Source organism: Polypterus senegalus, chromosome 13 (assembly GCF_016835505.1).
Source record: "Polypterus senegalus isolate Bchr_013 chromosome 13, ASM1683550v1, whole genome shotgun sequence".
Lineage (NCBI taxonomy): Eukaryota > Metazoa > Chordata > Cladistia > Polypteriformes > Polypteridae > Polypterus > Polypterus senegalus.
The window spans coordinates 23,746,630-23,769,248 of NC_053166.1; the positions used below are offsets into that span (position 1 = coordinate 23,746,630).

General features: G+C 38.5%; 1 protein-coding gene and 1 long non-coding RNA gene across 37 annotated transcripts in view; one reads left to right on the forward strand and one right to left on the reverse strand.

The window, feature by feature from the left end:
• The window catches only part of LOC120542147 (protocadherin alpha-C2-like), a 503,189-nt gene that overhangs the window by 422,639 nt on the left and 57,931 nt on the right, over positions 1 to 22,619 (forward strand). Inside the window, exon 1 of one of the 36 annotated variants that reach the window (XM_039774356.1) lies at positions 6,564 to 9,117. The exons of the other annotated variants lie outside the window; for them this stretch is intronic. Within the exon in view, the coding sequence (XP_039630290.1) occupies positions 6,751 to 9,117 (2,367 nt within the window). The 5' untranslated portion in view covers positions 6,564 to 6,750. Of the gene's footprint in view, positions 1 to 6,563; positions 9,118 to 22,619 lie in introns of those variants that run through there. 36 annotated transcript variants of the gene reach the window in all.
• The window catches only part of LOC120542161, an 80,418-nt gene continuing 79,119 nt past the window's right edge, over positions 21,321 to 22,619 (reverse strand). The window contains exon 3 of the long non-coding RNA XR_005636164.1: positions 21,321 to 22,042. This is a non-coding gene — a long non-coding RNA (uncharacterized LOC120542161). The remainder of the gene's footprint in view (positions 22,043 to 22,619) is intronic.

Consider the following 22,619-nt stretch of genomic DNA (forward strand, 5'->3'; position numbering starts at 1 on the left):
CACCATCCAATAGAAAAATAAAATTTCTTAACCTGTTTAATTTGGAATTGTGAAGAGCTGGAGCCTATACTAGCATCACCACTCAAAACACAGGAAACAACCTTCAGGGGGTTGCCAGTTCATCACAGGGCCACTTATGAAAAACCCACTTGTATTGAAAATGCTTTTACAGCCAGGGCTTTACTTTCACTTTTTTTGGTTTCTGTGTTACTGTTGGTTTTGTTACTTCCCATTGCTATGATAGAGCCAGTAACATCATGAAGGACCATTCCCACCCGTCGGATGGACTCTTCTATCATCTGGCCAATGGAATCGAAGCCTCCATTCTGGTTCTTCAAGACTGACTCACAGTTTCATACCCCAGGCCATCAGAATTCTGAATGTACAAAAATGTCTAGTGACTGTGAAACCAAATGTCATTCCAGTGTACTACATCACTATGCTTTATATACGTCTCCTATTACACTTTGGACTTTTTAAACAGCACCTGCACTTTACCTTCTGTTTACTGTCACAACAGGCACACTTATGTGCGGTTATGTGCTTTTGATAATTTTAAAACTTAGCACTCACTCAGTTGCCTCTGTATGATGTACAATACAATACAGTTTATTTTTGTTTAGCCCAAAATCACACAAGGAGTGCCGCAATGGGCTTTAACAGGCCCTGCTACTTGACAGCCCCCCCCAGCCTTGACTCTCTAAGAAGACAAGGAAAAACTCCCAAAAAAAACCCAGTAGGGAAAAAATGGAAGAAACCTTAGGAAAGGCAGTTCAAAGAGAGACCCCTTTCCAGGTAGGTTGGGCGTGCAGTGGGTGTCGAACTCACATATGGTGACTTATTACTTCATACTTATGGTGCAAAATTACTTATTCTGGAAGGTTTAAACCCCTTTCACACTATACAGTTACACTGCTGTATTATCTATTTATTTTATTGTTCTGTCGCACTTTGTTGTATGTTGCACCATGGCTTGTGGAGACACGTTTTATATGTACGTGTACACTGTTGCTGATGACAGTAAAGTAACCTTGATACCATCAACTAGCTGTGATGTCCAACTTTTCTGGGGATTTTTTCTAAGACAATGAGCCTTGTTTATAGTGCTACATGATTAACAGATGTTTCAGAAGTAAGTAACTTTTCTTTATACAATATTTGCATTTTCTTTTTTTAAGAACACACTAATATGCAGTGTGGTGTAGTGGTTAAAGTATTAGACTTCAAACTCCGAGGTCGTGGGTTTAAATCCCACCATTGACAATCTGTGACCATGAGCAAGTCTCTTCACCTGCCTGTGCTCCAACTGAAAAAGAAAAAAACAATGTAACCAACTAACTGGTTGTCAAATGTTGTAAGTTGCTTTGGAATAAGATGTTGGAAAAATAAGTACAGTAAATGTATTATCATTAGCTTATTTGACCTGCTTACTACTGAACATGCTATATACGATTATCAATGAGTGAAACATTTCTATCACAGATCAGTTCCTACTTTTTCTTGAAGATGTAGGTTTCATAGAATAGTTTATTTTCTGTTATGTTTATTATTTAATATTTGTGTACTCGTTCACTTGTTCATCCCATCCTTGTACTTTATGGATGAAACTCCAGGAAGCGGGGACGCCCATCTGTCACTGCTGTGGAGATCTTCCCCTACCTTTTATATTCTGGTCAAACAGCGGGTCCTAGAAGTGGATCGTTGAGGTTGTAAGGAATTGTTTTCGGAGTGTTGCTGCTTCTTTGGATTCTCATTTGTGTTTTTTGTTTTTTTTTTTGGTGATTTATCTGTATAAGCCTGAGGGTTTCAAAGGTTTATCTACCTTGTACAATTTGATAAATTCTGTAACTTTTTTTTTTCTTGAACTTTTAAAGCTAGATCCTCTTCTTGTATTTAAGCCTGCAGGTAGTAGTTGTTGGGCACTAGCTACCTACAGTTGAGATAGACTCATAAAGGTCCTGGCCTTCTCTGTGGTTCATTTTGAAAGCCTCACACCCCTTCTGCCAGGTTTATGATTTCAATTAGTTAGCAGGCTAATTTAGAAATAACAGTTTAAATTAATTCACATATCTTGGGATGTGGGAGAGAAACTAAAATATGTACAATGGGCAAGCATCATACAGGCAACAATTTAGAAAATACTATCTAATGGATCCATCCTGTAAATTTAATATTCTTCTTTTTTATTGTTATTCTCATATTTTAGAACCCGTCCATCAAATTTCCAATCTCTGCAATCCAGTTCAAGATTTGATAAGTCTATTTCAGCAACACTGCAAGCAAGATAATAAAGCCCCTGTCTTTGTGGTGTAAGACTAAACTAGATTATATGAATAAGAATCCATGCACACATGAGGAGAACATGCAAACTCCACACAGGCAGCAACCATTCTTGGTATGAGAAGCATTGTGTTTCAGATAGTACCGTTTCTGAATTTCAGACCACACTTAGCCTAATCTAATCTAATCTAATCAGAATATCTCAACGGGTGTGAGGAAGATATTGGAGTACCTGGCAGATGCAAAGGTTTGCTGTTGTTGTGTTTGGTATTTTTAGTTGGTTTACGGAAACTTCGTCTCTCACATTTCACAAGCAGCATGTTTCAAAATGTGCTAGGGTGAAATGTGCGGGGCAACTTAACTAGACGCCTTTTTATCTTGTCTCATTTAGAAATGAATTCTTGTTCACTTTGTTAAAAATGTGTGTAGATCTTGTCATTGTAAACTGCAGCATAATGTGTTTGAATGTGCCCGAGCCTGCAATAGACTAGTGCAGGGGTGGGCAATGTCAGTCCTGGAGAGCCACAGTGGATGCAGGTTTTTGTTTCAACCCAGCTTCTTAATGAGAAGTCAGTTATTGCTGATGAAGCACTTATTGCTTAAGTGACATTTTGATGCTTCATTTTAGTGGTCTCGCTTGTTTAAGGTCCCCCGCCCTTAATTATTTCAATCTTAAACAGCTACATTCAGTGTGTTTAATGGCTCCTTATTTAGTAATGAGTTGTAAATGACAAAGCAGCCAGCAGTTCTCCATCTTGCTTGTTTCCATTTACATCTGTGTGTGTTCATCATGCACTGTTTGATTTAATAAAAACTTAATAGAAAAATGTGGCAGACTGAAAATGATACGTTTTAGGCTTCAACTCATTTGGATGACATCCATGAAAAGGAAAAAAATCTACGATATAAGAACCTTACATTGCTGACTAACAAGCCATAAAATTAAATAAGGCCTGAGATTGGCAAGGATTGATTTCTAATTAAGCAGTTGGGTTGGAATGAAAACCTGTAGCCACTGCGGCTCTCCAGGACCGACATTGCCCACCCCTTGACTAGTGGGTTGTTGCATACCACTCCTTGCTGCCCAGATAGTCTCTTGCTCCCCATATACCTAAATTAAAAATGGTGATGAAGAGCTCCAAAGGTACTTTGATAAGAATATGGCTTACAACGATAGATAGATAGATAGATAGATAGATAGATAGATGCATGCTTAAAAAACAAAAGGTTTCTTTGAATTGTGTATTGGAAAACCTGGACATCTGTTAATCCTGTATCTTTTAAATCTAAGCACCTCAATATTCAAACCCGGCTGCTGTCTATTATGACCTGATCGTTTTTGCTGCACCAGAATCCCCTTCTAGTTTCTGACCATGAACATGAAATGGTCTCTGCATTCTTTCCTGGCCCACAAATATAATGATGATCCATTTTGCGTGATGAAAACAGCTGACCCCCATGTCTATATACAGGATTTCATTTTTATTTGCAAAAATAATTAGCTTCTTAAAGAAATGAATATTTCAGGGTTTTAATGTCTTCATATGGAGCATTGTCTTACAAAGTGGTAACTCCACCATAAAAGGTTAGAAAAGCCTTTCTCAAGATTGTGAGATCTGCTCCTACATCACAGGGTTCTACTCCAAATAATGAATGCAGTTAAAACATTTGTGATATTATTTGCAATAATACTGTATGCCATCTACCTCATTCATTTTGATGACTATTCAGATTATTAGCTTTCACATTACTAATTTCAGTTACATTTTTATTCCCAGCTCATAAAGCTGCTCAATAGTCACTGGTACTGACAACTGTATGAGAGTTTCCAGTGTGTTGTTTATCGACTGACGTTGTGTTTAATGTGAAATGATTAACCTACTCTTACACTCAGAGAATTAAACCTGCGTAGTCTCAAGCAGAGGAAAGATCTTTATTTGTCCCCAGGGGAAAATGTATATCTGAATATATTTACTTACTAAGGGTAAAATGAGGTTGAAGCCGTTATGTTCTTAGCATATTTCACATTATAATTAAAATGGTGTTTTCTTTATTGCTTCAATTAGCATATCTAAAGTAACTTCTATTCAAAGCTTGAAACCATACCATATTTTTATATGTATGTGTGCTTTTTCAGATTTCAAAGGATATTCTTAATAAGTCACTCTCTTAGTTCTGCCAGTCACCCTTCTTTTGCTCTCTTATTTGTTTTTCTTTGTCCCAGCTTTCATAAACAGTAGTTTCTGTATTTGGTGTACAATGGAAATTGCATTTTCACTGTGAGATTTTTCTACTGACAAGGTTTATCTCATATCACCAGTGGTCATCACATTGCTGGTCTCACAACATACAGCTCCCATTACTTTAAAACAGTATAATAAACTGAGAAATCAGCAAGGAACACATTTAAGGTGTCCATTTGAAACTCAGTCAAGAAGTATCTGTCTGCTTTGTAACTAGTCATCCTTACAAACTGGATATAATGACTGAATGCAAGCTCTTCATGGAAAGGTTCCAAGCTTCTCCATAGTTCAACATCTTCAAGACAAACACTTGTGTAAGCCTTCCCAAGTAGGACACTATGGCTATAGGTTTACTGAAGCAGGAAATAGAAAATTGACTTCTTTTTGAATTTATTTCTGTTCATTCCTTGGCAAATATTCTGAACGGCTCCCAATCTACACTTATTTTAGCCTTAGACTCACAATGTCTTCACACTCCAAGTCATTTTTGGCTCCCACTTATGAGACATTGACAATGCATTTCCAATCGGCTAACTCCATTCCAGAAGTATGGCTCTGGCTCACCTGAAGAGATTCTATCTATTTGTCTCATAAAATAACTTAAGTCAGTTTATCACTCAGAAATTTAAAAGTCTCAATTTTCCTATAATATATATGATTACATATCAATGTATAACCCTCTTAATTCAGTTCAGGGTCAAGCGGATCAGGGCCTGTTCTGACAGTATCTGGAGCCAAGGCTGGACAATCCAAGACGGGGCTCATTATATACCACAGGAACAGGCCGATTTAAAACCATGAAAGACATTTGCAAGCTAGAGAGAGAGGGAGAGAGAAAACACAGTACAGATGATGCAGACTTCACAGCGATGATGAAGTGGTACAGATTTTGATCCCACACTCTTAAAAAAATAATGGACTTTACTGGGATGTGTGTTTCCTTATAGGGTCATTGTTTGAGAAAGAACCATTTCATTGTGTGAAGAGTTATTTGTGTTTTAAATATTTTTGGGACTTTGAAAAGATCCCCGATATATGGACAATATAGAAGTCCTTAATTAAGCCATCCTTGAAGGATACAACAGAAAAGGACAATTAGAACTTAACCTATGTGTTATTGTATAAAGCAACAGTCATTTTAAAATCAGGAACCTTTTGGTATTTCACACATCTATTATCATCTGTTCATTGTTATTTATGGAGCCTGTCAAAAATATAAATTAAAAAAATGGGTATGGATAGTCTTTTAGGGAGATAAAAATGTTCCCCCTATGGTACAGCTTTGAATAATCACTCTGGCACGTTTATTGGGTTAGATCTGCATGACAGCACCAACCACTATGCCACTGTGCTTTCCCTTATTCCAATTTTAGGGAATTTACAACCTCCAATAATAATAGATACCAACATTAGTTTAAAAATGGAATTAATGAATTAGATGCTTTATTTTAGATCACAGTTTACACCAGTTTTCCAATGTTGCTATCATTATTATCACATCATACTCTCTGCTTTCTTGAAATAGCAAATATGTTAATAGATATATATTTTTCAAATATGTGTGCTATTAATTCCTTTTCTTATCTGTTTCACTTTATATTTTGGTTTGAACTGTACACTAATAGCCTTTTTGTGGTAATAATAACAACAACAACATCTTTAAAACATCTGAGGTTTTATGAAAGACAGACAGATTTAAACGCATAGTAATAAAATAGTCAAGAAAAGGAAAGATAAAGAAACCTAGTAAATTTGGTTTATCTAATGTTCAAATGGAGCAAAATTAGTTTCCCATGATATCTATCAATATTTAGTTTCATAATTGAATAACTATTTAAGAAGAAAGTAAAATTAAAATGAAACCTTATAATTAGGGTGACACTTAATTAAGTACTACCAGTAATTAACAATCTCAAAGAACAATGCTTTGGTTCTGTTAAGTTTGTTAGAGGGAATGCAGTTCTTCTTTCTAACATTAGATGTCGCTGCTCTCTTATAATGTTGATACAGTCGTGTTGCACAGTACCGTGGCCCACCTTCAGGATGAAAACGCAGTTGTCCCAGAAGGCTCATAAAGAGGAGAAGAAAAGCAAAATTAATAAAATACAGGAAGGACAGGAGCTCAGCGACTCGACCTCACAATAATCGATTACATTATACTACTTTCAAAGGGAACGTTTTTTTTTTTTTTAACCTTTGGATTTCAGCTTTACTTTCATTGTAATCAATGGCAAACCGGGAGGGATTTTTTCATGCTCTGCTGTTTTGTTGCCTTTTGGATCTGGCTATCGGACAGATTTCATACTCGATTCCAGAAGAAGCAGATCCTGGCACTTTTGTTGGAAATTTAGCAAAGGATCTGGAACTAGACATTCGCGACTTTGAAGCCCGTAGTTTTGGGATTGCACCGAGACGTGATATGAAGAAACGCTATTTGGATGTAAATACCAAAACAGGAATTTTATTTATTAGCGAAAGGATCGACAGGGAGGAGCTGTGCCCGAACGCTGATACCTGCGTCATACACATAGAAGCTATCGTGCACAACCCTTTGCATTTATATCGGGTGGAGATCACTGTCGTGGATATCAACGACAATGCACCATCCTTTCCCGTGGAAACATTAACTCTGAGCATTGCAGAATCAGCCATCCCGGGAGCCCGTTTTCCCTTGGAAAGTGCCTCTGATCCAGACGTGGGTACAAACTCTCTTAAATCATATACGCTGAGCACTAATGATTTCTTTAACGTAGATGTACAGACTTCTTCTGATAAAGGTAAATCAATTGAGTTGTTACTAAAAAAAGCTTTAGATCGAGAAAAGGAACCTAACATCCATTTAGTGTTAACAGCTATTGATGGAGGCAAACCATCCAAATCTGGAACCGTACTCATAATTGTCGAAGTACTCGACACAAACGACAATGCTCCTGTGTTCACGCAGTCTCTCTATAAAGCTTCAGTGTATGAAAATGCACCTGCGAAAACGGTAATAATGAGGCTGAACGCTACGGATGCGGATGAAGATTTAAACGGGGAAGTTAAGTATTTGTTTAGTAAAATGTCACCAAAAACTATTTTTGATACATTTGATATTGATTCTCGTACAGGAGAAATTTATCTTAAGGGAACGTTGGATTTTGAAGAAACACATACGTATGAATTTCATGTTCAGGCTGAAGACAGAGGCCCAATACCAATGGTGGCACATTGCAAAGTAATAGTAGAGGTGATAGATGTTAACGACAATGCTCCAGAAATTACTGTGTCCTCCCTGACCAGCACCGTCATGGAGAATACGCAAACAGGCACCGTGGTTGCGCTTCTTACAGTGTGGGATAAGGATAGCGGCAAAAACGGAAATGTCCGATGTTACATCACGGGGGAAACCCCTTTTACGTTACGCCCATCTCATCACAATTATTATACTTTAACTACAAATGAACCCCTGGACCGTGAAACGGCACCGGAATATAACGTTTCCATTACAGCAAGTGATGACGGTTCTCCGTCACTTTCAACCAATTTTGTTGTCACCATATACATAGCAGATGTTAATGACAACACGCCGGTGTTCCCCAAACCAGTTCTTGCTGCATATCTGAATGAAAACAGCCCACCAGGGTCCACCATAATCACCGTTTCCTCCACCGACCCTGATCTTGGTGAAAATGGTCAGGTAACATATACCTTAATGGAAGAGACTTCGCAGGGTGTCCCAGTATCCACCTTGGTTAGCGTGAATTCTGCCACTGGAGACATCCGCTCAGTGCAGTCTTTTGATTACGAACAGGTAAAAATGTTTCACTTTAATGTCATTGCTAAGGATGGCGGTTCTCCATCACTTAACGGGAATGTGACTGTGCATGTGTACATCCTGGATGTAAATGACAACGCCCCTGTGATGCTGCCGAGTTTTGCCAATGGTGGAGAACACCATACTGAGAGTATTCCATACTCTGCTGAAGCTGGGTATTTTGTTACTAGGATACGGGCCTATGATGCAGACTCTGGCTATAATGCCTTGCTATCCCACTACATAATTGAAGACACAGTTACTGGTCTCTTTGGCATCAACAGAAACACTGGGGAAATTAGGACGAAACGACTTTTGCGTGAAGATGACTCCAAACAACAAGAACTAGTTATTGAAGTTAAAGATAATGGAGAACCTGCATTATCAACCACCACAACCCTCACAGTACTGGTGGTAGATAGTGCCTCAGAGCCACTTTCAGACTTTAGACAGCCTTCTAGAAAGGAAGACAATTTTTCAAGTTTTAATCTGTATTTGCTTATCTCAATTGTGGTGGTGTCAGTAATATTTCTCACAACACTGTTTGCTTTTATCCTGATAAAGTGCCACAAGAGGGATGACTCTTACCATTCATATGCGACACACATAGTTTCTTCTTATCCAGATGGAACTTTGGTTAATTTACAGAAGCAACGCTATGACACATGTTTAACTGCAGACAGAAGGAGCGACATTTTGCTTTTTAATACAGTTCCAAACGGGGAGCTTGTCACAAATGGGACAGGTTCCTGTAAATCACCCAAATGGCCTGGCAATCAGAAAGCTTTCAGCTTTGAGGTAAGAAAAAAAAAAAAAGAGCTAATAAGTTTCTATAGCTTTCATTTTAAATACTTTCTACAGATGTGTGTAAAGCCTTGCATTTGATTTCCAAGGTACGGTTGTTAGAATGGATTTCTAAATAATGTGCATGTTTAATGTTTAAATGTGGCAAATGGGTTGATGGCCGTCTCTGCTGCAAATATATACACTCTTATAAAATAAAGGTGCCAAAGAGGTTCTTCAGAGTGATGTCACAGGGGAACAATTCAGATAAAAGCTCCAATTTATTTAAATCCATAACAGATAACATGAATAGTTGTGAATAGGTGACAGATTTATGAAATAGCAGCAGGCTTCTGATTGTAAAAGGACTCTTGCTGCATATAATAACACAGAGTTCCGCTTTTCTTGAGTTGTTTTATCCTGCTTGGTAGCTTATATTCTTAAAACTCCTGGTTCTTTAATGGCACTATATGGCTCTTTACTATGATGTGTGGTTCTTCGTAACTCCATTGCTTGACCAAGCACCATTTCATTCTGACAATATTTTTTTTTGCACATGAAGCTGGTTCTTTGTGCTTTAAAAATGTCCTAATATTTGAAGAAAAAATGTATGCTGGACTGCAGGACAGTAACAGTTTAAGAAAACCTGAACTTAGCCTGTGTTACTGAATGTGTGCAATGACAGCCTTTTTAAAATCATGAGCCATTGGTATTTCACAAATTTGTGGATTATTTACTGTGTGGAGCCTGTAACAGATCTAAATAAAATAAAAAGGTTTCTGGGACCTTCATGTGAATATGTCTTTTGGGAACCAAATTTAGTTCCCCTATGGCATTGCTCTAAAGAACCACTTTGGCACCTTTAGTTTTAAGAGTGTAAATCAGATAGTTTGTTTATTCCACAAATTATGAACCCAAAGAACCAATTTCATATGCAAAGACCCCTTCACAGAATTAAACGATTCCTTGTCAGGTAACGGTTCTACAAGGGACCACACAGCCAGTAAGCAATTATTATATTAAATAATGTAATTGGTGTTGAAGCTTGATTAGATTAATACAATAATGGGTAATAATGCTTTCTTTTGTTTTTAATTGGAAATGTCTCTGAACATAAAATTGCTTTCCCAACATTCAGAGAAAGTCTCCCTCTGGTAGTTTCCATATTATATGTGTTTAATTAGAGTGCCACAACAAATAAAAAAAAAATATGTTAAAAACAAGAAAAAATAAAATACTGTAGGTCAAGGTAATTTCCGCACTGAAAAAAATACAGACACAAATATATCTGATAAAGTACAAACAGAGGCAGATCTGATGATTGAGATTCTAATAGAGTCTTTGTGTTTCTGCCTTCTAAAATCTTTTTACAGATGATGTGGTCTTTCACTAACTTTATTTATAAATAACTTCCTTTCCTTCTTGGGTAGTATTTGCAGACTTGTTATAAACTGCATTATAAAATGCTTTTTGGTTAATACTCTTGATCAATTTTTATGTGATACAGTTTCCATCTCCAAGCACACAGCTACTCAAATATTTTTAAAGTCACTTAGGAATATAGAAATATAGTATTGAAATATTCATTTTAAAAGAAATAAATCAGTATTTTACCTTGACTTTTAAATAACATATTGATTTTATCAGTAGCAGATTTCCAATATGAAATTCTCCTTACATCTTAGGACAATAAATATGACAAATGAAAGGCATACGAGTCTCAGTTTGCACTTCACCACTGCCTTATGTAAGTCCATGCAGGGTATTTACTTTTCCTGTACCTGTGTAGTTAGATGCTCTAGTACTGCGCAAGTAAACTATTTTGGGTTAGTGTTCATAATGTACAGAAACTTGCAAAGGTTTTTTGAAATCATGAGGCCTTCTGGTGGCTCAATTCTAAATTTTATGGCTACCCAGTTCAATATCCATCCAGCTATATCCTAACTACAGGGTCACGGGAGTCTGCTGGAGCCAATCCCAGCCAACACGGGGCGCAAGGCAGGAAATAAACCCCGGGCAGGGTGCCAGCCCACCGCAGGACACACACCCAAACACCAACAACACACTAGGGACAATTTAGAATCGCCAATCCACCTAACCTGCATGTCTTTGGACTGTGGGAGGAAACCCACGCAGACATGGGGAGAACATGCAAACTCCCCAGTTCAATATTCACTGCTGAATACTGCATTGCCTTAATAAGCAGTACCTATAAAGCAACTTGTAGTGGTGTTTGTTCAGATTATTAAAATAATTTTTATGCTGCAAGTAGGGAGTGAATGTTTGTCTGATGTACTCAATGCTGCAAGCCATAGACTATCAGCTCCTAACTCTGTACATAAGTAACATGTGACCGACTATCCTAGATAATATTCTTGATTGGAATATTAATACAAATAACATATCAAATATTTCTCCTCTGTACACTCAGACTGTTTAAAGTGAACAAGGAATTCATGTTGTCCTTTTATCTCAGTGTGTCATTACTTTAAAAGGTTTAGGTTTGTGATAAATCATCATTTTTAAAAAAAGTTTCAGAAGATTAGTAAACATGCAGCTAAAGTTATTGGAGCTGACATAGCTGATTTGATAAGGATTTGTTAAAAAAGGGAAATTCTCTCAACTGATGATAGACACCCATTACACCAAAAGATACAGTAAATCATGGAGAAGAGTTGCTTTAAAGGCCCACACAAATTACTTTAAAAATGTATTTTGTCTTAATGCCGTATGTTTTTCTAATAGGGAATATCAGACATACTGTAGTAAACATTTCCAAAAGTGTAGAGATTTTTATATGCATCATATAACCATTTTAGGTAAAAATGCATGCTTGAACTGCAGAAGTAGTTAACAAAAGTAACTTTTCACATGATTTAAAAATTTTTGAATTTCTGTGTATGAACCTGTCTTACATCCATCCATTATCCAACCCACTATATCCTAACACAGGGTCACGGGGGTCTGCTGGAGTCAATCCCAGCCAGCACAGGACACAAGGCAGGAACAAACCCTGGGCAGGTTGCCATCCCACCACAGGGCACGCGCACACACACACACACACACACACACACACCAAACACTCACTAGGGACAATTTTTAGGATCGCCAATGCACCTAACCTGCATGTCTTAGGACTGTGGTAGGAAACCCGAGCACATCTATTTGTTAATTATTTGTGTGTGTTTGTCTGTTATCTATGCAACGGAGCTTGAAAATGTCATGTTTTCTTGTGTACGCATGTCTAAATAAAACCTTTGAACCTACACAGACACACTCACAATGAGAGCAGCCTTTTGCTTTCACTACGATTGTGATGTCAGCTGTTCTTAATGGACGAGTGTTGTCTCCTTTAGCATTTACATAATTATGTAATGGTTTAGCTGGTAGCTACTGCTTGCTCACTCAATTAATCTTGATTTCCTTCTGCACAGATTCATAATGTTCACTGAAGGAAATGCTTTTCAAAGTAATTAACAGAATATTAGTTCTGGATGCATAAAATAAGGCATCGATAAACATATAAATCAACACTGAGAGGAAAGGGCAAATCATTTGTCAGAATGACAGTATGGATAAACAAACTGATCAATTTAATCATCTTTAAAACAAGAAAAAAGGCATAAAATTGTGTTATGTTTTGAAATAAGAATTACATTTTATCCCATCAATTTTGATTGCACTAAATTGAAGCAGAAAGCACTGATGGATTGCACTGCTTGGATTTTCAGCTGGGATGTCTTCTATGTACAGCTGACCCATTTATCCTGTGCTCCAGTGTGCACATTTATAAGAATACACCACATAATATATTTTTTTGTAAGTTTTTGTATGTACCCTATTTGATTTTTATCGTGATGGCCAAGAAAAGTTTAATTTCATGTTTTAATGGGGAACGGAAAACAATTATTGCCTAGTCATCCAGTTGTATGCTCAAAATGAGCACATCACGTGCAGTTGTTGGTAAAATATCATCAAACAAGAAAACAAGCAAACCTCTGGTCCTCTAAGGATCAAGGTTCCAGCCCCAGCAGGTCACAAATACCAGGAGGTTTCCATGTTGCATGTGCTTGATGCCCAGCAAATGCTGGAGCTATCCTTCTTTTTCCTGTCACATAATCAGCTTCTGCAATTTGCTTCACAATCAGCAGATGTTGCTGTTCATCTTTTCTTTCTGCAATATCAACTTCTCAATCAGTCCACCTATGCTCTTTTGAATCAAAGATCCACTTATCCCTTTCATTCACTGGTCAAAAGTCCCATCTCTAATTTAAAACCACAATCCTGTGTGAACAGGTGTCCCGTTTATGGACTACTTTCATTTTCCAGAGGTGTTTAGCAATATTTTTAAGAGAAAAAAAAATGCATGTGTTTTGCATTTTGTGAGCATTCAAAAGGATCACTCAACATATGGATTATGTGGCAAATGGAGAACAGTTTCTTTCATAGAAATTTTAGATATTGTTTGCTGTTGTCCAGTTTATCAGAAGTGCTTTCATTTCTGTTCTTCATGTGTGGTGGTGTGATTTCTAGCATATAAATATTTTGTTTGTCTTGTTTGCCACATGGGCTGGACGGGAATCCCGGGCCAGAAGAGGGGATGTTTCCTTAACCAGACGAGAGACTCCTAACAGGCATATAGGCATCCTGGCCGGGTAGGACCTGCAAGGAAGCATGGAAAAGCATGGACGGACAACCCAATAAAAAGAAATGTCGCAGAGGGGATTTTACTCTCCCAGCATGCTAGATGGCAGCAGCCCTAGATATCTGTGCCCAGTAGGAAACAAGCAGGGCATGCCAGGAGATGTAGTCTGGCAGAGCAGCCCTGCTGGGTTACTGGGTGCCGCAAGAGGGCGATGTAGGGAGACAAACTCCCTGTTATAAAGGACTTCTGTGTGATCCATCTAGCGTGCTGGGGGAGTAATAACCCCCCAGCGACATTTATTTTTATCGAGCCGTCAGTCCATGCTTTTCCATGCTTTTCCATGCTTCCTTCGGAGTCTGATCCCTTCTTGCTCCCCTGCCGGGATGCCTATATACTTGTTAGGAGTCTCCTGTTCGGGTAAGGAACCATCCCCTATTCTGGTTGGGATGCCCATCCAGCCCATGTCACGTACAGTCTTTATTTGCGAACTAGGGAATGAAAAAGTAATTTTTGGTGTTTCAGGAGGCATGTTTGTTACTTCACTAATGTAAACAACAGTGCTTTGATGTTTACCTAACCAAACTCAGTAGTGTTTTGACTAAGGATGAGGAATTTATGGTAAGGGGAATGAGCATCAGGCCAGCTTGGCAAGTGTGACTATGTTTGGACTTAGAGCCTATAAGCCATCCACGGCAGGAAGACCATAAACCGTCTAAACAAAGCAACTGAGAGACGAGTTGTATCCAAGTACTTTCATTGGCAAATGGCCAGGAAGCGACATATAAACTAGTTCTGTTGGTCTAAAGTATGGCCGTTTATGATTGGTTTTGAATTGGAGGCCATTCTGTACTACAACACTCCATTGGTTTGCCTTTACCTCTCCCACCTGGTGGTCATGAAGAGAAGACCATGATGAAAACAACTCTCTCTCGGTAGCCATAAGGAGACAGGCATGTGTCATGTTTCAATACTCTATTCAGAGGCTATGTGGTAGCAAAGCAAGCTAGGCTGAAGATAAGCTGAGAGCTGTCTATGGACGCAAGATTCACTGCTGCTTAGGCTATAAGGGTACGGTCTGCCAGTATTGACTTAGTATTCTTCTTTCTTAATATATTTGGGCATTTGTATCATTAATACATAATTATACATGTAATAATAATACATGTAACTCCTGCCTATTTTTTTTATTCTGTAGAAAGGAAGTGAGGAGACGTGCTAAAGTACTTGATCACAGAGTGCTAAGTGTATGGGGTTACAGACATTTTATTAAGGTCTACACCCTAAAGAGTATAAAAGGGGAAAATAGGGTCACCAAAGGACCTTGCGCAACAAAATGCCATTAAAACATGGGATTATTATTTTTTTTTGGTTGTCACTACTAAGCACATGAGATAATTTACACAAAGCAAAAATATAATTGTTGGTGGAGTATTCCTTTAAGAACTCTTATTTCTGGTCATAATGCAAAGGTTTCTTCTTTGCTGGTGATGCAAAATCGGTTCAATGGGTGTGAATTGACTCTGCATTCGCCCGATATCCTGCCCAGTGTTAAGTCTTGTGCCAGGATTGACTCTAGCTCTGCACAACAACATGTCAGTATTTTTTTTTTTTTTAACAGTAAAATCAATTGACAATTCTCTGCTTTGTTAGTGATGCCATCAGAGTGTATCTAAATTGGAATAGATGAAACAGAAAGAGAATTTTAGGTTTCTGACACTGTTGAGTTGCAGGTTTTGTCAGTAATGACTAGCTCCCATGTGTTTTAACGTGTAGTTTTTAGAATTGATGTCTGGTTTTCATGACTTATTCATACTATTTGTTATATTTAAAAGGAATGTGTTTAAGTACAGTATGTCAAATAATGATTCTGATTTAGTCCTAGAAAAATGTAATTTTACAGTTAAGTGTATTAAACTTGTCAGTCTGATAACAAATTAATCCATCCTGGTAAATAAATTTCTAAGTTGTATCAGTAAAATTCATGGTCCTGAAATGAATAATTCTTAACCACATAGAATACATTTGAGGAAAAGCTGCAGCCAACCTAAAGTACAGATTATGTCTGTGGTAGGAAATTTGACGTAATGACTAAGACATTGGACTTTTTAAGTTTTTGGGTTGTAGAAACAAAGTGGTGGTACTCGTTGATGCATGAAGAGAGATCTAGGGGAGGGTGGTGGGTTTAATGGTCCCCCTTGGTGGCACAGAAGCACACCCATATACACAGACTGTACCATAGAACAAGGGGTTGGGGGTGTCCCCTCCTCGGAGGTATGCATACACACCGATATACAGAAACTGTAGTGGAGAGCTGGTGTTGTGGAGTCACCCTTGGAAATACAGAAGGCTCAGTGAAAGGGCAGAATGTTTTTTAAATATGGGTTGGTATAAAGGGGCTAAGTATGGATACAACTATTGGTACTCAAAAGACAAGGTGGCATGAAAGGGGAAATGTCGGTATGCAGTACCAGCTCACTTCACGAACTGGGTGCATTTGTATCTTTTCTTTGGTATTGTATTAATGTTGATTGTTCTGAGAAGACGTGCAAGTAATAACTTCATAATACTACGTACCCATGACAATAAATTTTAAAATTGCTTCAGTTCAGGGTTGAATCCTGTGCCTTATATTTTTGCTTCTAAAGTTTTCAGCTTTCTTCACCATGCCTTGTTTTTGCTTTAATTTGGGTACTCCAGTTTTCATGCCACATTCCTTAGAATGTGTGTGGCAAGTTTATTGCCAGTTCCAAAAATGTCCTGCAGATGAAAAGGAGGTTGGTGTGAGTGAGCTATTCGATGGAATGATTGCTCTGTGTTTTATGCCTTGTGCTTTGGCCTCCTATGATGCTGAATTGCATTAAGTAGGTTGAAAATTTAAGATATCAAGGTAGAGTTGAAGTGGGTTGAAGGGCAATTCCACAATCAGTCATTTTCTAACCTGTGTAGTCCTGAACAGAGTTGTGAGGGGTCACTGAAGTCTATCCCAGCCAGCATAGGGCACAAGGCAGGAATAAATGCTGGACAGGGTGCCAGTCCATCACAGGATGAACACACATACATATGCTTGGAAAACCTGTGGGTGCACAAAAGGAACATGGATGAAACACCAAGTCAGACCTAAGTCTAATTACTTGGTGCCATAGCAGTCATTTTTATGAAGCTAATTGTGGAGTCCATTTTATGGAGTTAAACAGAAGGCAGCAAGAAGGTTTTAGATGTAATAGAACAGAAGGCACAAACAGAGGTAATCGTTGAGTGAATATACTTCAGCTACTGGTAAAGTGTCAGGTACTTCTTAATCTAAGAATAAATCTGTACATTATGATGGCTGCTCAAGATGTAAAACATACAGACAACAGGTGGAAACTTCTAGTTTAACATTGCTTAAAAATAGCTTATACTCAGTAATTAACCGGAGCAATAATGAGTCAAAAATATCAAAAAGCAGAGGAGAGTGTAATGATTTAGAGGAGAAACTGTGATGGCAGGAAGGAAAAAAAGCACACTGTGGCAGTTACAGTGGCAAAAAAAAAAAAATGACAAGATTAACCTACAACAAAACATCTGAACAATGTTACTGCAAGTAAGACACTTAAAAGTCTCACACTTGAGGTGTGCTGGTCGGTGACAGAGGAAGAGAGCAGAAAGCCAGCTGTTTTCCTTCTTCTTCAATCACATGTATTCAAAATTACCCGAACATCCTCATCCCTGTCTCCCCCTGTGACAAAAGGAAGCGAAACATGGTGTGTGGATAGTCTGTTATTTCCATGACTCTTTCAGACAGAAGAAAACAAACAAAAAAAAAAACCAAAGTGCATTCACACAGTTAGCACCCTCTCCTGGATGTTTCAGACACTTTCTTGCAGTTGCTATTTGCATTTTCAGTCACTTCTAGGAACTCTCAGGCTCTTCTCTCACTCTGCCTGAGTTCACTTTGACCCTAATCAGCCCTTGGGAATTAAAAGTCTAATGAGGGTCATTTTAATTACTAAAGTGGCCTTTTATGAGGGAAGAAGTGCAATGTGCCAGGTGATTGAATTATATTTTAAAGGACTGAAAATATTTAAAAAGGCAAAGGTTTAAAATACAGTAAATTTGTCCATTTTTGAGCCCACATCAGACACACTTTAATCTTAATATTTCCAAGTACAATGTATTAAAAAGAACGTAGTATGTAAATGCATGTGCGGCTACAACAAATCATTCTGTGGACTACTTCAGTAAATTTTAAATACTGTATGTTTACAGTCAGATGTGGAGTAACATCAACAGCTGAATAACCTGTTGTCATCAAATATTTGGTGATGCATACTGGGCCTACATTTCGCATGCACTAGAATGTGGTTCCCAACCCTATGTCAGCTTCTAATATCTAGGCATCATGTTGCCAAAATAGGCATTGGTTTCCAAAAACATGAAATGAGTTAAGGGCAGTTGATCAAGTATGGGCGGCACGGTGGCGCAGTGGGTAGGTTCACTTCCCAGGTTCTCCCCGTGTCTGCATGGGTTTCCTCCCACAGTGCAAAGACATGCAGGTTAGGTGCATTGGTGATTCTAAATTGTCCCTAGGGTGTGCTTGGTGTGTGGGTATGTGTGCGTGCACCCTACGTTGGGCTGGCACCCTGCCTGGGTTTGTTTCCTGCCTTGCGCCCTGTGTTGGCTGGGATTGGCTCCAGCAGACCCCCATGACCCTGTAGTTCGTATATAGCGGGTTGGATAATGGATGGATGATCAAGTATGTGTGTAAGCATATACAAAAAAGATTCCTTCATTTTCACAACCTACTATAGTCTTAGTAGGGTTGTGTGGAAGCTGGAATCCATCCCGGCAAGCATAGGGTGCTAGGCAGGAACAATCCCTGGCACCAGTCAATTGCAAGAGCAAACATACAGACACATGCACGCAAGGAAATTTAGTATCACCAATTTGCCTAACCTGAATGTCTTTGGACTATGGGAGGAAGCCAGAGCACCCAGTGGAAACCCATGCATACACAGGGAGAACACACAAACTCCACACAGGAGGGAAGATGTGTTTTCTTCAGTGTAAATCTCAGATGCATCTAAAATCACTCTATACCCTAATTTCTGTAACATTACTGTTACTTCTAAATTTTTATGGATCCATCCATTATTGTGCCCACTTATTTCAGTTTACAGTCTCTCTATAATAAGCACAATGCAAGTCACATTGTAAATGCAAATAAATGTAAATGCTAAATGAAAGAACCTTCTGTAAATGGGGAGCCATTCCATCTTGGGGGACACTTACCATTTAAGCAGACTAAGATGGACAGATGGATCAGAATTCACACATCACTGCCCTGACATCTATCCATCTGTTCATTGATCTAATGATTTATTCTTGATTTGCTGTAACACACAAAGCATGGCACCATAGGGTGGTTTTCTTATTAAACAAGATAAGCACTTCAAAACCGAGAAAGCACAGTAGGCAGGCATGACAGATATGATGACAGAAACACTGTAGTAGGTAAGATAAAGGGGGAAAAGGAAATTAAAAAAAACAAAAAGATTAGTCAGTTCAGCAAACACTAACCAGATTTTCCAATTCAGTTTATCAATCCTCTCAACTCCTGCTGCCATTTTGAGATGCAGACCATACTGTCGGGCAAAGTAACAGGTAAACAATGTCAGCTCTGTCCGTCCATTGACAAAGTGCCCAGACATAACTATCCAGTAAGCAGTAGAAACCGATCCAGCCATTTAATAGCATTGTACACGTGTAGACTGACAGATAAGACTTAATTTAGCCATCTATAAAGCACTGGTTATGGGCAAAATAGAAGACAAAATGGAACAAAGATAGATATAGTGACAGACAGGAAGACACATTAGATAAAAGAGCAGAAAGATGTTACTGTTCAAAAATGACAGCAGGGTACAAGTATTTAACCAATAGGTGTTTTATATTGTGCCTTTCACATGCACATCGTTATAATATCCACTCATTCAAATAATAGAGCATTATGAAATCTGTTTATCCAGTTCAATGTTGCAGACAGCTAAAGCCTAACCTGGAAGTATTGAATGTAAGGAATAAACCAACCCTGAGTGTCCCACCAATACACTGCAGGACTCATGCACTCAGTAGGCCAATTCAGAATGGTCAATTGGTATTACAGAGAGAACCAAAACAAGACCAAATGAAGTGTTGAGATCTCCTGGAAATCCATGTTTAACAGCAACATTGTTAGGCAAAATAAAACAAAACAAACAAACAAAAACAGAACAAAAATGTCATTCCGTGGTCTTCAGATTGAGGGCTTCTGCAAGCTTGTGTGGCTCCAGTAGATGGGGATCAGATAATGCACATGGACTTCAGGGTGTCTCCTTTTGTATATAGGGAAGGGACTGAGAGGTGGAACTTTCTGGATGGTCCAGAAGTGAGATGAGTGCTCTTTTGTGAGCTCCTCCTCTGTTCATAGACATACATAAAAGCACTAAGTAATTGAGGAGGGGGGTAGTTTATTATAGAAAGCACACACATGCAAAACCACTATAAATCGAGTTTGCATTTAACCTCACACATCCATCTTTGATTTGTTCTTAGGCTGGAGGAGGAAGAATCTGTGCTTCACCCAAACTTGTTCACAGTTTCAGCTCCTGCATTGAGCCTCCAACACACTCCCGCAGCACATATACATGACAGTATGTAGGAGGAAAATGGGGAGTATCCTTGGAAAAACACATAAGAGAGACAGCATTTGGGCACAGTTGTAAATCTATCAGCACTAACTTGTGCACCACCCTGCCACCAACCATCCATTATGAAATTTGCTTAATTCATTTTGGATTAACTCAAGCAGCATTGTGCATAAAGCATTAACTAATTATGGATGGCAGTAGTTCATTGTAGAACACAGTCACATGCAAAATTATAACTCAAGACTGTATTTAAACTAACACACGCCTCTTTGTATTGTTACAGTAAACCCAAAGTACCTAGAAGAAAAACCAACGCAAGCAGTGCAAGATTCATGTAGACAGATTCCAGCACAGGACTAGCCCTCATCGTCCTGTCATCCCTATTTTACAAAACAAAGCAGCACACATTGCTTATACAAGAAAGCATTGCATACTCACGACACAAAAAAGCACAGAAAAGCAAATTTAGAGTTGGCAAGCATCCTAAAATTTAAAAGGCAACTTGCCGATTAGCTTACCAGATGATCTTGGTAAACTGTATGCAGTTATTTGTGAAACTTCTTATATTCTTAAATGTAGCTGGCTGCGTAGCATTGCAGACAGACAAAGGGATTGATGGACAGGAAAGACTGATGAAGTCGCACAGGCAGACTGAAGGAGCTGGCCACAATACATGGCAGTTAAATAAGGAGATCCAGCCATTCAAAAAGCATCAGAGAGACAGCAACAGACATAACAGGCAGAAGGTGCTTCAGATCAAAAGACAGACAGACAAAGCTGCTGTTGCTTATGTGTGTTGTTGTAGTACTTTCCCTGACAGCAGGGTCTAATCTCAAGACGATAGTGTGAGCCAGGAGGACAGACTTTATGCATATTATATTTCAGCAGATTAATTGCTTCCTTGCTATTTAGTCACCGACGTTTATTTTCCCCACATTATTATTCCAGATGAAGCCTGATTCATGCACTTTGGTGTTCAGATATTAAACTCCTCATCAGCTATGGCTAACTGAGTTACTTGCTTGTTATTTCCACATATTTAATGAGTTTCTTATAAAGTGACAGGCCTGCTTGACCCTTTCATCTTCCTCTCAGTTCTGCACATCAATCTAAATCTCAAAAAATGGAAGGAAGATACAAACTGCTTTTCTCATTAATTAAATTCAAAAACAACTGCTTTCAAAAGTGTCTCTCAAAAAAATGTTTCCTCCGATTCCTATCAAAATACAGAAGGAGTAGCAGTCTTGCATCTTCAAACAGAGCTTTCACCATTCAAATGTCGATCTAAACATTTTACTGCTTGCACAGTTGCGGAGCTCAAGATGAAAATCCTGTCAGCTGTCCTTGTGATCACAGGCACCTCCCGTCCCTCCAAGCAGGCTGTCATGTGTATTCTCCATCGAATATTTATCTTCTGTTCACACCTCATGATGCCAATGAAGAAGTCTCTGCAGTCTTCAATTTGTTTTTTACCACGTATAAGCCAGCTGGAGTCGTCGTAAAGCATTCACTTTTTAAGCTTGGTGTGTAGGCAGCGACTGAAGATTCTGTAACAAAATGCTTACTGTGACCTTCTGTTTATTGGGTTAAGTGAATCCAACCCAGAATCTAATTTCATCCAAAGGATCTGAAAGACAAAGCACACTTTATTTTTTTACTAATTTTACAAGGAAATGAAAATTGCTGCAAGCTCCTCTGGTTCATTGATTCACTATTAAAAAAAAACAAAAACACCAGGGCAACAAACGAAAGCATAGAAATGTGAAAATTACAAAAACAGAGACAATGTAGCATAATAAAGCATGGAGCCAAGTGCTGCAGCATCATGTTTCAAGTTGATTCTGATATTAGCATCCCTTTCCATACTTCATTCGTCCCTCCATTTTGAAGCCCACCAGTTCATAGTCACAAAAAGCTAGTGCCTACCTTAACAGGTTTAAATGGGACACCAAACATCATAAGGTATAACAACATACTACTGTATATGCACCTATATGACTCCAATTTTGTGTCCGCAATTAATCCACATAGCTTTGGGTTGAGCATTAAAACGAAAATACCCAGAGGATACCCCACTGGTTTGGTTTGTGAACGGTTCCTGTGCTTGTTGAGGATCAGAGTTTGATGTTCCTTCTAAAATGTGTGCTTCCTTCAAATGATGCTCAAAATGAACAAGCCACAATAGCATAAACACCCACATTCGT